This window comes from Montipora capricornis, chromosome 10 (assembly GCF_036669925.1).
Source record: "Montipora capricornis isolate CH-2021 chromosome 10, ASM3666992v2, whole genome shotgun sequence".
NCBI classification, from domain to species: domain Eukaryota; kingdom Metazoa; phylum Cnidaria; class Anthozoa; order Scleractinia; family Acroporidae; genus Montipora; species Montipora capricornis.
In genome coordinates, this window is record NC_090892.1 from 11484395 (window position 1) to 11499697 (window position 15303).

The 15303-nt window shown below is 39.1% G+C and overlaps 1 protein-coding gene across 1 annotated transcript; it reads left to right on the plus strand.

Moving 5' to 3' along the window:
* Positions 1 to 6027, plus strand: LOC138018492 (kelch-like protein 20). The gene is made up of 3 exons (XM_068865125.1): positions 1 to 581; positions 813 to 1553; positions 5571 to 6027. Exons 1-3 carry the CDS (start codon positions 1 to 3, stop codon positions 6025 to 6027), a joined length of 1779 nt encoding a protein of 592 aa, XP_068721226.1.
* Positions 6028 to 15303: the final 9276 nt, after the last annotated feature.

Sequence of the window (15303 nt, forward strand, 5' to 3'; positions counted from 1 at the left end):
ATGGACATCCAACAAGTTAATGTATGTCCGTGTGATTTGATTTTGGTAGTCAATGAAGGTAAAGAGTTCAAGGCTCACAGAAATGTTCTTTCCAAAGCAAGTCCATTTTTTGATAAGCTTGTCAACTGCGATATGAAGGAAAACAAGGAAGGAGTCGTTCGACTGGAAATGTTTACCGATACTCAAATGGCAGATGTCCTGCAGTTTATTTACAACGGCGACGTTCAAATCTCCACCCGAGAAGATGCCGAGAATCTTTTTGTAGCAGGAGATTATTTACTTCTTTCGCAACTTAAATCTATCGCTGCAGAGTTTCTCGCAAAATCTTTGTCAACTTTAAACTGCGTTTCCACTTTCCACATCGCGAATATGTATTTTTGCGAGAAGCTGATTTGCAGCACCCGGAAATTCATCCTTTCAAACTTAACTGCTGTCGCAGCGACGGAGGACTTTATGAACTTGACAAGTCACGAAGTGGAGGAATGGATTGCCAGCGACGAAATTGTGATCAGCGCCGAGGAAGAGGTTTTCAAGATCATTCTACGCTGGGTTAATTGCAACAGAAACGAACGAAACGTAGAATAGGCCATTTTACAGTTGTTTGCTCAGCGACCAAGCCTATGAATGGCTGCGAGGCTGCCGGTGACCTTGCATTGATACAGACCTCACTGCTTTTATCATGTAAATTGTGGTGTTGTAACGCTAATTAGTTCATATTACAAAAGCATGATGGTTTGTATAAAAACCGGGTCACGGGCAGCCTCGCTTCCATTGCTAGGCCTGGTAACTTAGCCACAACTGTAAAATGGTCTATTTGGCAAGCTCTTTCGTCACGTGCGCCTTAACTTCATCGCGCGTGACTTTTTGCTCAGTGATGTCGAGACCAATGATCTTGTGAGAAAAACCAAAGAATGCTTCAATAGCGTGACTGAGGCGTTGACGAGGTTTGACGATGCTTTCGGTTGTCTTGCTCCTCGACCAGAACCTCGGCCTAGGAAGTCCCTTGAGATTTGTGGCATCGCAATGACTGGAAAGGCAGCATTCTGCACATTTTTCTACGTTCCTGAAAAAGACCAATTTTATCGTTTGCACGAGAGGGACCGGCCCAAGGATTTGCCAAAGCACGCACATGTAATTTCTTGCCGTGGTAAATTGTTCCTTGTTACTGAAGACATCATCAGTACGCAGGTTTATGATCCATCGTTTAACCGCTGGTCTCCAGCTCCGTGGACAAAATTCGGTACAAACTTGAAAATCATCCCTGGACTTCAAATCCTTAAAGAGGTGTTAGTTGTTGGAAATGAAGTCTGTTTTGTTGTGGAAGAAAAGGGAGAGGATTTAACGTGGCTTTGGAGATTCAACCTCGATTTGAATTCGGTCATTGTACCAGCACACCCCCTTCAAGTTGATAAAAAGTGTGTCTGTGCTGTGGCTTGGGACAGGCATATCTACATCATCGGTGGATGTAAAGATAGTGAAGCCTTGAGGGAGTGCTCACGATTTGATACCATGGGAAACAAATGGCAGGAAGTATCAGATTTGTCCTATGGGAGGTTTGGAGCTCTTGGAGTTAGCGCAAAGGAAAAAAATATACATTGCTGGAGGCTGCGATGAGTGGTATGAAGCTGCGTTTAGTTGTTTAGTCCTTAATGTGTTTACTAATGAGTGGAGTAAGATTGATAGTTTAAGTTGCTCTGGTGTGAAAAGCATGGTGATCTGCAATGAGTTGTTATGTGTGGTTAGTGCCAGCATGCTTCCTTACATCCAATTTCTCAAATTAGAGATCAAGTGCTACGATTATGAAAAGGATAAATTGGCAGTTGAGAAGAGTATTCGTTGCAACGCACATGTGGCCATGAAGGTGAAGGCCTCATCATTTAGATTTTTTAAAGGAGATTTCGACAAATTGGATCCCTTTCATGAAACTAAGTTGGATTTCACTAGTGGTGATACAGGGTGTACGTTCAGTGATCATTTCTATGATTGGGACAATATACTCGAGTATTATTAAGTGGAGGGGATTCTCAGAGGCCTGGCCTTAGCACGCAATGTGACACCCTAAAATCAAGTGAATAATGAATATATTTCTTTGTTTCTTTTCTGACAGTTTATTTCAGGGCTTTCTTTAGAGGTTGAGTTCTTGTATAAAATTGTGAGGAAAATTGAGGGAAGCTTCTTCCCATTAGGGTACTGTATCTGTGCTGTACTGTACTTTACTGTACGTACTGTAACAGAAAGGTCAGCGTAAAAGACATTTCAATGTGGATCATATGTTATGATCTGAGGTATCTGACCGTCTTTAAGCCATTGTTTTCACTACTCTTTGGTTTTTACTTGAATAATTTGAATGCAAGTTTACTAAGCTTTCTCACTAGAAAAAAAGGCTGTTTCAAATGTTGGCTGGCTGTTTTTTTAATAGTCCACTGTTAATAGAAAAAAGAACAGAATATAAACAAAAATGAGATGTTGAATAGAGTTTTGTCCAAAAAGGAGGACAAAAGGATAACAGCAATTGTAATATAGCAGTAATTTTCACAAGCTGAATGCTGCCTGTCACTGGTTGATTTGTGCTCATGTGTTCGTAGTGTGTTTGATTTAGCTTGAAGTGATGTTGGTTTGACTTCGTTCGTAGTGTGTGTTTGATTTAGTTTGTAGCGATATTTTTTTGTCATTTGTGCTTTTTCTGGTTTGTAGCGTTGTCCCTAATGGGCCACCGTAGTAGCCGATTATAATATTTTACAGTAATTTTATAGTAACTGTACTAGATTTACCGTTTGCCTCACCTATAGCGATATATCGCTAACTATGTACATAAATCAATGATCAATAAACGTTGAATTACTTTAGCTGTGGTATATAGTCGTCCTTTGGCCTCAAAAGTGTTTTTTGAGCGATTTTGAATGATTTTGAGTTTGCCGTTGACTGTTACTATAATCAAATCACTAAAATTCGTCGTTGTCAGCCACAAGGATTACCACAAACAACACTTCAGGTAAAAATACTTTCATTTTGTTATAATACGTGATTATTATAGCACTACGATATCTTGGATTTTCTCGAAATTATGTGAAAGATATTAACGGTCACGCAGTTTGTCCGGGCCCAAAGCAGAGTTTGTAATTGAAACTCTAAATATCTATGAGATTCAAAAACATACTAGCGACCACGTCAACCTGTATTATCTCAAATCACAATGCTGAAAAACACAAAAGCGAAGGAAATTGTTCTTAAATATGAGGTTTTTTTTTTACTATCTGAATGTTTTTGGGTTAGATTAAAGCGATATAATAATATTGTTGAAAATTTTTCGTGTTGATGAGTAATGTAAACATTCTTCGCACTAGTAAGTTGTAGCAATAAATTCGATTAACCAGTAACTTAAAGAAATATTTTTGGCTTCCCATATAAACTTCATTTTACACCATAGTGACAAAACAGATCTTTTTCTGACGTTAAAAACTATAGCTACCTATTAACAACACGACCAAAGGTTGGCACACACGAGGGGACTAGTCCCTGTGACTAGTCCCTGCAACAAGTCGCGGGGACAAGTCCCGTTGTGAGAACTAGCCATTTTTGCCACAAAATCTGGTCGCAGGGACTAAGATTTCGTTCCTGCGACTAGTCCACTTGGGCTGCCTATGGTCCCACGAATTCAACTGCGACTCGTGTGAACTGTTCGTGGGACAAGTCCCTCTGACCAAATTAAAATAAACCAATCACAGATCGGTATCACAAGCTCCCACAATTCCTTACGAACTGTGTTTCAAGATGGGATATCACGAGGAAGACGACTTAACCAGTTTTGAAATAATGTACATGAGCACTGGAAATCTTGATCGAATTTTATTGGCCACATCTGATCGGTAACAAAGCGCTTCAACTTTTTTCCGCTAATATCCGAACTGAATATAATCGGAAACAATTCAAACACTGGATAATTTTGCCTAACAACCTGCCGTTTGTACTGAGCTAATTTATTTCAATGCTTCATTGCTATTTTTATAATTTTGGTTTCTTAAGAAAGCTGCAGAGTGATTATCTCCTTAAAATTGAAGGCTCCTTAAAGGAAACCCCTAAACTATTCTGAAACTATCACAAAGCCATCCTACACCACCGACTGGGCTCGACTGATCATCTTTGACGGAAAAATAGCAAAAACTGCAGCCGAAAAGGCGGAGCTCTTTAATCCTCTGATTTCTGCTCTGTGTTTACATAATCCAGGCAGGACAAAGCGCGTAGTTTGCAATCCTATCGCACGAGACAGAATTTGGAAATCTCCGAGATCACGCTTTCCTTCAACGAGGTGAGGGATTGCCTGTCTAATTTGGATCCATCAAAAGCCACTGGCCCCGATGGAATTCCTGCGCGCGTTCTTAAAGCGTGCTGCGAGCAGATCGCGCCAAGTCTTTGTGCCCTATTTAAGTATTCTTTACGTATCGGGCGCTAACCTTTAGATTGGAAGTTAGCTGATATTTCTCTAGTTCATAAGAAAGATCTTCCGGAGCCAGCTGAAAATTATAGACCAATCTCACTCCTTCCAATCGTGAGTAAAGTTATGGAACGCTGCGTTTGTAACAGGCTTTATTCCCATGTCTCGCAGTCAATTACATCTTTACAACACGGATTCATGCGTTCTCGTTCGTGCTCTTCGCAACTTTTGTCCTTACTCCATTCAATTGGGGAGGCACTTGACAAAAACAAACAGACAGATGTTCTGTATCTCGATTTTGCCAAGGCTTTCGACACACTTAACTATGCCATTCTTATTGAACAGCTGAAATGGTACGGTGTTACAGGTCAATTTTTAGATTGGTTTTCTGACTACCTAAAGGACAGATCGCAGAGAGTCGTGATTGACAGTGAAGCCTCTGTGCGTCTACCGGTCACTTCTGGTGTACCCCAGGGTCGTCTTGTCGCCCCACTCCTCTTTGTGATATTTATCAATGACCTCCCTGATGCCATCCACAAGCATACCAGCACCGCCTTGTATGCTGATGACACCAAGCTGCACCATACAATTTTAGCAGCGAAAGACTGTGATAGTCTCCAGGAGGATTTTACAAGTTTGACCACCTGGAGCCATGCATCAATTTGAAGTTTAACGCATCCAAATGCAAAGTGTTAACAGTCACGCGAAGGAAAACACCTGTAACTCACGAATATCACCTTAGCGATGTAATTTTACAACGCGTTCAGGAAGAAAAAGATCATGGCGTTACTATCTCTAGCAATCTATCGAAGGACTTGCACGTTAAGCGAATTGTACTTAAGGCCGATAGAATGATGGGTCTCCTAAAGAGAGCTTGTCCTCGTATCACCGACATTAAAGTCAGGAGGACTTTGTTGTGGAAGAAAAGGGAGAGGATTTAACGTGGCTTTGGAGATTCAACCTCGATTTGAAGTCTGTCATTGCACCAACATATCCCCTTGATAAAAAGTTTATGTGTGCTGTGGCTTGGGGCAGGCATATCTACATCATCGGTGGGTTTTGAAGCCTCGAAGCAGTGCTCACGATTCGATACCACGGAAAACAAATGGCAGGAGGTATCGGATTTGCCCTTTAAGAGGTATGGAGCTCTTGGAGTCAGCACAAAGGAAAAGATATACATTGCTGGAGGTCGTGATGAGTATTGTGAAGCTGTGTTTAGTTGTTTAGTCCTTAATGTGTTTACTAATGAGTGGAGTACGATTGGTAGTTTACGTTGCTCTGGTGTGAAAAGCATGGTGATCTGCAATGAGTTGTTATGTGTGGTTAGTGCCAGCATGCTTCCTTACCTCCAATTGCTCAAATTGGAGATCAAGTGCTACGATTATGAAAAGGATAAATTGACAGTTGAGAAGAGCATTTGTTGCAACGCACATGTGGCCATGAAGGCGAAGGCCTCATCATTTAGATTTTTTAAAGGAGATTTTGACAAATTGGATCCCTTTCATGAAACTAAGTTGGATTTCACTAGTGGTGATACAGGGAGTATGTTCAGTGATCATTTCTATGATTGGGACATTATACTCGAGTATTATTAAGTGGAGGGGATTCTCAGGGGCCTGGCCTTCGCATGCAACGTGACACCCTAAAATCAGGAAAATTGAGGGAAGCTCCTTCCCATTGGGGTACTGTAACTGTGCTCATAGTTAAGGCACGGAGATGGTTATGAAACTCAACAAGTCTTTTTGTTTCATGTTTTTGTTTGTATTTTTTGCCTTGACGGTGCACAAAACACACCCTTTTTCGAGAGTATAACCAATCAAATCTTTCGATTAACTTATGCGCAACTAATTTGCGAGACCTGTTCAAAGCTAAAACAATAGATTTTGCACCATCACGGTCAATTCAACATCGATTGTGACAACATTGTTCTCGCTTTTAAAAGTTTTAAGGTTTTATAACCAGTCCCTTGATTAACTATGCTGTGCTGTACTGTACTTTACTGTACTGTGACAGAAAGGTCAGTGTAAAAGACATTTCACTGTGGATCATATGTTATGATCTGAGGTATGTGACCGTCATTAAGCCATCGTTTTTACTACTCTTTGGTTTTTACTTGAATAATTTGCATGCAAGTTTACTAAGCTTTCTCAATAGAAAAAAAGGCTGTTTAAAATGTTGCCTGGCTGTTTTTTTTTTTGTAGTCCACTGTTAATACTAAAAAGAACAGAATAACAAAATTGAGATGTTGAATAGAGTTTTGTCCAAAAAGGGAGAGAAAAGGATAACAGCAATTGTAATATAGCAGTAATTTTCACAGGCTCAGTATTGCCTGGTATTGGTTGATTTGTGGTCATGTGATCTTGGTGAAAATCGAACTTGCAACCTCTTGTATATTGCATTATATTGGTTAAATAGTAGTTAAGATATTCCTTCTCCCGTTTGATTAGGAAGGCATTATAAGCAAACTTTTTTCGTACGGCTATACAACAAAACACTTAATGTAATAGTATGGTCCCTTGGGAAACTGCTAGTTTTATTTTTCTCCTTTTTTGTATAACTATGTTAAATATCAATATATTAAAACTCACCTTTTGGTCATTTCGCTGTTTTATTCGTTTGAAAGGTTAAAGATAAAAAAACAGTAATTTTGCGTGACATCTGTGTTGGTCGAGTTATCCCAGTTGTCCAAGTCAAACCGCACATATGAAAAAACATTTTGGCTCGAGTAGCTGGGTCACCTTATACCATTGAGAGAGGGGGACTTGGCTTAGGTAAAGGAAGGTTTAAAAAATATATTATTAAAGTACATACAAGAATTGAACAACGAACAAGTACAATTGGCTACAAGAGTACAGAAATTTCACAAAGTAGATACGTAACAGAAATTGAACTTTAGTACATCACTGCATGTATGGCTATTGACACACAAAATTTGGAAAATTACTTATCATTATTTATAATGATCAGTAATTTTCCAAATTTTGTTTTTATAAAAACAAGGTACTCTTGATATTGTAGCTTCTACATACAGTCAAGTTCACATACCTTTAAACTATAAAAAGGATTTTCCAAAAATATACTTATATTTGAGATTAATTATGAATGTAAAAACTGCTTAGTATTAAATTGCATCTGTTACGAAGATTTTCTTCAGTGAATTATAATCATGTTTGGTAATCTGTATTACCCCTGTAAAGAGGAGAATGAGCTTCTAGGAAATTGTTTATTTTAGGCAGTAGTTTGTAGGCAGTTGCTTATAGAACGAGCAGAGTTAGTAATTAGATAATTACTTTGGTTTATGATTACTTCACTCAGTGATTTGTTCAAAGTTCTCGCGCCATATCAGAGGTGAAACCAAAACCAATCATGGCTCGCGCGTGCACATTTTCCGTGCACAAATACCCGGACCTGGATGACAATGACCACTGGACCATGGAAATGAGGTAAAAATAGTGCATGCATTTATTCCAAAGTGGTAAGCACATTGTTTTTTGCTCATTGATGGGTATTTTTGCTCAGTGTTTGAGAAAGGAAACGCTAATTGAACGGTTTAAGATTCGCGATTTGGTTATAGAAACCTCCGAAATGACACATCGAAACATCTTTTTCAGTAAAAAAAAAAGAAAAGAGAAGCGAAGGTGAGATCCGAAAACGGTTTTCCAAGATGACCGACCTTTCGAGCAGTGGTGCGCGTAAAGGTCACTTTGTCACGTGTGCGACACGTGAAGATGTGCTCTTTGGTAGTTCAAATATATCTCGACACTTGAAAATACTCTTTTAATTTGCTCAAAGTTTAGTTTCAGAAGTACGCACGTTTCTTGAGGATGCCCATGCCAAATGAATCCATAGCATGAGAATCAAATATTTTGAATATACCATGCTACTATTCACCTCGATTTCAAAGAATAATTGTTAAATAGTGACATGGCAGCACATTGACTACCAGCATTTGATCCAAATCATCGGCAGTGACTAAAACATCACCTTTACAGTTGTTTTACGAGGATCAATGGGATGGGATGTCAACCCGGCAGGGTTTTTCTAGGCTATTTCCCTGCAAAGGTTGAAGTTACCGGCAATATGCCATGCCGTGGACCAGACTTTTAACAAGAAACTATTTAAGAAAGAAATGGTGTTCCGTTTCCGGAATGGTAAGGGCAGGAGAAAAGACAAAATACTGCATTGTGGATCTCTCAGTCTGTCAAATTGACTTGGCTTCTTGAGAGATATTTTGCAAGGTAAGAGCTTGAAAGTTACCCATTCGTGCACTGAAATAGATGAAGGCAACTTACCTTAGCTATTGCAGACAACAGAAACAGCGCGACCTTGTTTGTTTTTCGAACCGTTTTGATTGATCAATTTAGTCTGATTGTCATATGTCCATTATGTTCATTAACCATTTAAGAGAAGGACAGATACTTGTTCATTTCCGCAGTGATACACCGAAGCATAAAACCTAAAATACCTATTTTACCTTCAAATACCCCTGCATAACATTTCAAATTCCGTTTCTGTGAATCTTCTATCATGTTACATGGGTTACATACGAACCATGGCAATTACTAGCTTTGCAATTACTGGTTCCGCGTTAACCCACTTTATTACTAAGACTTCTAGTGCGCTTGTTGTTTACATGACAAATTAACACGAAAAGAGATAACTTGGGATATTTAAACAATATATCACTTTCATCTAACCCAAAATAATTTAGATATTCAAAACGTCCTGTGCATGATCCATTTCCTTCGCTTTTGTATTTGTCAACGTTATGATTTGCGATACTTCAGGTTCACGTGTTCACAAATTTGTTTTTGTATATTGCAGACGTTTAATTCCAATTACAAACTCTGTTTTGATTGGAGAGAAAACGAAACAAAAACATTCTTTTATAAATCGTAACGAGTATTCATGATTCAGTCTGTATTGAATTTAACTTTCATTTTGCATTTACCTGTTCATCCACGCTTTTGGAAAGGTGCTACATACCATGTACTTTGATTTAAACGGCGGCATACTTGAGGTAGATGCTATACTCGTGTTTACGAGCTAGTGATCTCCTAGTGATGCTATGAAATGTGGATGACCTCGGTAAATTGTTAACCGAATGTGTTAGAAAGAGTTTCCTCTTTCTCAATCATGTCTAGTCTATGTCTATGTCGATGCACACATAAATCACAACTAAAGTAAATAAACTTTTGCATATCAAGACCTGTATCAAGTCTTTATTATCATTGGCAATCAAAGAGAACTGTACAGCCTTTTAAAATACATCACAATTATTTTCTAAAGAGCTGATCATAGTCTCCACTGATGATTCAAATCTTGTATAACTAGAACAGAACTATATATACAAGATGGCAATGAACAAGGTGGCTAATATGGCTAGTTGAACAAAGGATGTATTAAGACCATTACAAAGAAACAAACTGTTCAACAACAAAAAACAACAAAAGAACGCAACAGATAAAAAACGTATCTTCGGAGTCAATGGTACACTGAGCGGGAGGCCATTTGTTAGCCTGCGAACGCAGACGTATTTCCGGCGGTCGTTTCTCGGGGGGAGAGAAACGACCGCCGGAAATACGTCTGCGTTCGCAGGCTAGCCATTTGTTCGCTGTGCCAATGTTTTTTTGTCTTCAGAAGAAGTCCTATATGGAGTCTGTGTTGTTTGTCGAGTTATTTACTTTGTCGCTGTCATCTTCAGAGTAGTTCTCAATAAATTACCCGCTGCTTATTAAAGAAATAGTATTTTGACTTGTATCGCTGTCAATAGTTGTGTCCATTTCAGTTACATTTTAGTACATCTGAGTTTCATTCAGTTCGATTCGCGGAACGACCCGTTTCGAAGCTGACGCTCGACATCTTCAAGTTTAGTGTGAGTCTACCGCGAAAAGCTGTGCCTTTCTTTGTATGTTTTCAGCGCCCCAATAATAACGCAGCACAGTGCTCTCGATGATTTTAAACTAAGTGTTTGCTTTTTAAATAACCAATGTAAACAGCGCAACGTGCCTTCTATTGTGCATTGCTCAATCAAAACACCGCCACGTGCTTTCTATTGTGCATTTTGCTGCACAGGAAAAAAAAGAAACTGAAATCTAACATGATTTACTCGGTGCCCTTACGGGCCCGAGTAAAAATACTTTTTCTACTGTTTTTCTTTCCGTTGCGAGGATATTCAATGCATGCAAAGAAATTAATCTGGTCTTTTAGAGTAAAGATATTATGGTGAACTGGTGAATTTTTTTTCTTGATTATTTCACCTGCATGTGAGCTTGCTTGACGATCTCCGTAGACTTTGATTTAAGACGTTTCAGAATTTAACTTTGTCTGTTAATTTGACAATAACGTACTCAAACAGTTTTCATCCTCTTTTCGAAGGAAAAAGGAGGCAAGTGGGCCGCAAATGAACATCAATTGTTATAAGTATGTGTAATCAAATGGCGACGAGTGAAATTAGGAAATAATTTCACTTGCGCAAAGGCTCGGGAAATTATCAGAATTTTGACAAAACGCAAGTGAAATTATTTCCTAATTTCAAGAGAAAACCATTTGATTACCTTTTAATGTCGTGGGTGACAAATTATGCTCACAACCGTAATTGTAAAATCGCTCGAGTACTTTATCCAACTGCTCGGGAAGTATCATCTCCAGGTTTTTCTCAAGGCTATTTTCGTCATACCACTTCTCAAAAACTCTCACCGAGTTAATTGTGCTCTTTCACGTCTTAAATCTAGACGTCATCTTGGCTCTGATCGAGATACAAGAGATGTTACCATGGCAATTTTGTAATTTCACATGTGAAATTATAAATTAACGCTGAAATTTCGGGCCTAAATTAAGGAGTAATTTGTCACCCATGATATTATTCAACAAAACTGTACATTTTGTTTCGTAATTCATGCACGCGCTGCAGGCCTACAAATCTTAGGGTGTGGCCGGCCAGACCTGTCATTTTGCAAAGAAAATGCATCAATTTTAAGGAACACTGGCATGATAATCCCTCGCATTCTTCTGGAGGAGTATATATCGTCCTCGAAGTGTGTTAATTTGAAGGCGTTGTAGAGTTAGTCCTTCCAAATGCCCCGTCTAGCCGGTCAGTTCTGTCAAATGGAAAGCACCCTTACACTCACTCACTCACTCAGACATCCCCGATGGGGGTGTATGGTCATTGCACTTACAGTGCACTACCCACAATTGTAATACTATTTTAGCAATAGAAATATACAGGCCTGCAAATGATCCCGGCCCAGAAATGGGTAGGGTCGTACCTCTAGTTGAACACTTCATTTCAAGTTGGCTGTATAGTGTCGCACTTCCTATCGTTTTCTGTGCTAAATCCAGAGTTACCTATGTTCGTTTTATTGTTCTTTTGGCCAACCCTGAAGCCCGTTCAATGAGGTACGACACGACCCCTGCAAATGATCCGTGGCCAGAAATGATCCCCAAATTGGACAGCAAAATGATCTCCGACCGGAAATTGTTGCCTCACCAGCAAGTAAGAATGGAATGCACTCAAAAATCATTTCCGGCCCAGGGATTATTTCCAGGCCGGGATCATTTGCAGGCCTGTACAGAAATGAGGGTCGTGAAGGGGTAAAATTGGAGCTGGGATTTGCCTTTTTTAGAGGCTGGGAAATGGGATTTTGTGCACTGGGACTGGGATTCATGAAACAAAAACAATAGAAAAATGGGAATGGGATTTCAATTTGAGCAACACAGGCTGGGATTGTGGGGACTTGAGCTGGGATTTGAAAAAAAACAATTTGCTGGAAAATGGGATTAGGACCTCCCCACCCCCCTTCACGACCCTCAGAAATAATCAATTTATTTGCATGGGTTAACAACACTTAGGTCCACTCAAAACTATGTCCTCTTTAAAACTAATCAAATGAGATTAAATACTGTTTTTTATAAGGAAACTCCCTGGGAAATAATAATCAATAATCACTTTATTCATTACACATTAGTGTAAGGTAGGTGCTCTCATCATGGCACCATCAATGACACAGTGTAGGCCTTTTACCTCGAGAGAATGTCAAGTCATGTCAAGTGTAACCTCAATCCACAAGACATTTGCATTGGACAATCTTGGGCAAAACCAAAACTCTTGGAAATTTTTCAGCTTAAAGATCATTTGACATTCGCTCACAAACAAAGACTATGGCTTCCCCCTCTCCCCCAAACCAATGTTGATATTGTGGTGCAAAATGCTGTGCAAGCTTTTGGACATAAATTTTCTAACCCTACATGGGATTAGAGGAACTTAAGAAGGGGGAAATTAAGGGAGAACTTAATCTGTCTCTATCACACAAATAACACTATAATTTAGGGAATGAGCATGAATTTTGTCAAAGACAGTGGGTCTAAATTAACCACAAAAAACGTCAAGACTGATCTATTTTCTACTGCAATACAGTAACCAACTCAAATAATTAGATCACACTGTCTATCACACTTTATTTTAATTATAATTTGCTATGAAAACAAAGTTCTGTATCTGTCAAAATATTGACCTATCCTAAAGCCTAAAACAATCATCTCCAAATGAAATCTTAACTGAAATAAAACAATTTTTCACACCTCTCAACCCCAAAAGACCAAAAACCTGGAGATATGGGAAAAAATTTGGAGATGTCTTCATGGCATCAAAAAGAATTAAAACCAGTTCATCAAAATAAAGTTTTTGTTTCTGTTTATCACTTAAAAATATTATGTGACCCTAGCAACAGAGAAATTAATGTTATTTGAAAGATGTGACAAACTGTCAACAATAACCTTATTTGGCATTTGTCTTCCAAATATGGTTGTGAGGTCAAGGTCTTGTCAACCAGTCAATCAAATACGACAAATATACCTAAGAACTGTCAATCTCTACAGAATTGGTGCCAGAAAATCAATTTTACAAGGCAGAAATGAAAATATTTGAGGAAGGTGTATTCCATCGGTGCATGAATCTGTTTACTGTGAGAATTTTGTGCCTCATTGTGAGACCACGAGTCTCACAGCAAAACCGTGAGACTTGAGAGGTCTGCATTTTTTACCTCTCTTATTGCATCTGTCATAATACAGTATTATTCTTAAATGTTTATTTTCCCCTCCTGCCTCCCTTGGATAGGTAAGGTAGGTAGGTAATACTTTATGTAAAATATTCAAATCAAAAGAGAAAAATGCAGGCCCCAGCAACACTTGGCTAGTTTCCAATGAGGGTGTGTTGACACATAAAAACCATAATTATATTAAATTACTAGAGTATTACTAAAATCACCTTTGCTACTGCTACTACTTACAGAAAAACAGATAAAAGTTAACTACTATAAAAATATACTTATGGATGGATACTTTGTGGATATGGATTAATGCAGGAATTAAATTCAACTGTGTGTTGAACTAAACTTGATTACACTTTATCTTACTCTCCACAAATGATGTTCAATCTACCTCAGTCTAATCTGGCAGCACAAGGAGTAGGCTTTGACTCAATTATGGAAAAAAGTCATTTTTCTGCTCCTTGCCGATCAAGCCACTGCCACCTTTTGTGGAGCACATTTAGCCATTTCATTCACAGCATTTCCAAACTCTTTGATAACAATCTCTGGATCTGGCAGCACAGTAGCATCACCATGAACTCCAACAATGACTTGCCCAGCATAACTAAGAATGGATAGTAACACTCCAACATTATCCTTGTGTGGAGGAAAAAACATCATAGATTTCATACGGCTGCCTTTAACAGTGAACATGTGTTGTGGACCAGGGAGATTTGAAAAAGCGCAACTTGCTTTTTTGGTCATAAATGTGTCAAGATGAGTGCTCAAGAACCGTGGACACATTTCTTGTGAAACGAAAAGCATTCCTAATGCGATGATGGGTAAACCAGACCATTTGATCTCGTTCATGCGAGCTTGTGTTTCATACAGTTGTTCCAGAATGCCACCAGTAGCTACAGCCATTTTGGTAAAGATCAATGTGGCATGGTTGTCAAAGTGAAGTTCTTTAGTTGGTGGACGAGCATTCACAGCGACAAGTGCAGTCAAGTCAGCAGGACTTTCAACACCTTTTCTCTGAAAGTACCTCCTTAGTGCCATTGTCATGCAGGCCAGCAACACATCATTGACGGTTGTGTCTGTAGCTGATTTGATTTTTTTAATCAACTCTAGGTCAAGTGCTTCACTCCATACAATTTTTTTGACTCCACTCAGATTTGGCCCATGTATTAGTGATCGGTCAGCAGGTGAGAAGAGCTGCTTTAGAATGAATCTAGGTGCTAAAAACATTGCTTTGGCCAGAAAAAGTATCCTGTTCATGGTCGAGGAGTTTTGAGTCTGTTTTGGGGGGATAACTTCATCAGGAAGTTGGTAAGTGAGAAATTTCATGTCAGAAATACCGTCAGAGAGAGCGTGTGAAATCCTTATTGCGAAAAAAATATCATTGCTACCAAAGTTTGTTGGGATGCAAACAATACACCAAGGAGATCTTCTTTCTGGCAAAGGCTGCATGCTCAGCTTGGAAACAATCGCCTCCAAGTCTTCTTTTGATCGGGGCACCTCTCCCTCCCATTTGAGCACGTGATTTTCAATCTTGAAGGATCGGTCCTCTCGGAAAAAGTACTGAAACCAACCAGGGCGAACATAGCAACGAGTTCTGTAATAGATCAATTCTCCGTTGGCTTTCTTTGCGTTAACCAGTCGTTCCCAAATAGCTTGGCGGAAAAGGTTTAGTTGTTCTTCAAGGCTGCCTTTGTGTTCTAAGCAAAACACCGCGCTGCTATTGAAGTGTTGTGTGTCTTGGGGTACGAACAAGTCATCTATGCCACTTAAATGGCGTTCACCCAACGCTATTTTCACTATGACACGCTCAGCGATCTTTAAAGA

Excerpts from the sequence above, each read along its gene's own strand:
- LOC138018492 (XM_068865125.1), top strand. The coding sequence starts at position 1 with ATGGACATCCAACAAGTTAATGTATGTCCGTGTGATTTGATTTTGGTA. Across the intron at positions 582-812 it reads AGAAACGAACGAAACGTAGA|ATTTGGCAAGCTCTTTCGTC; the intron begins ATAGGCCATTTT and ends GTAAAATGGTCT. Across the intron at positions 1,554-5,570 it reads TCAGATTTGTCCTATGGGAG|GTATGGAGCTCTTGGAGTCA; the intron begins GTTTGGAGCTCT and ends GCCCTTTAAGAG.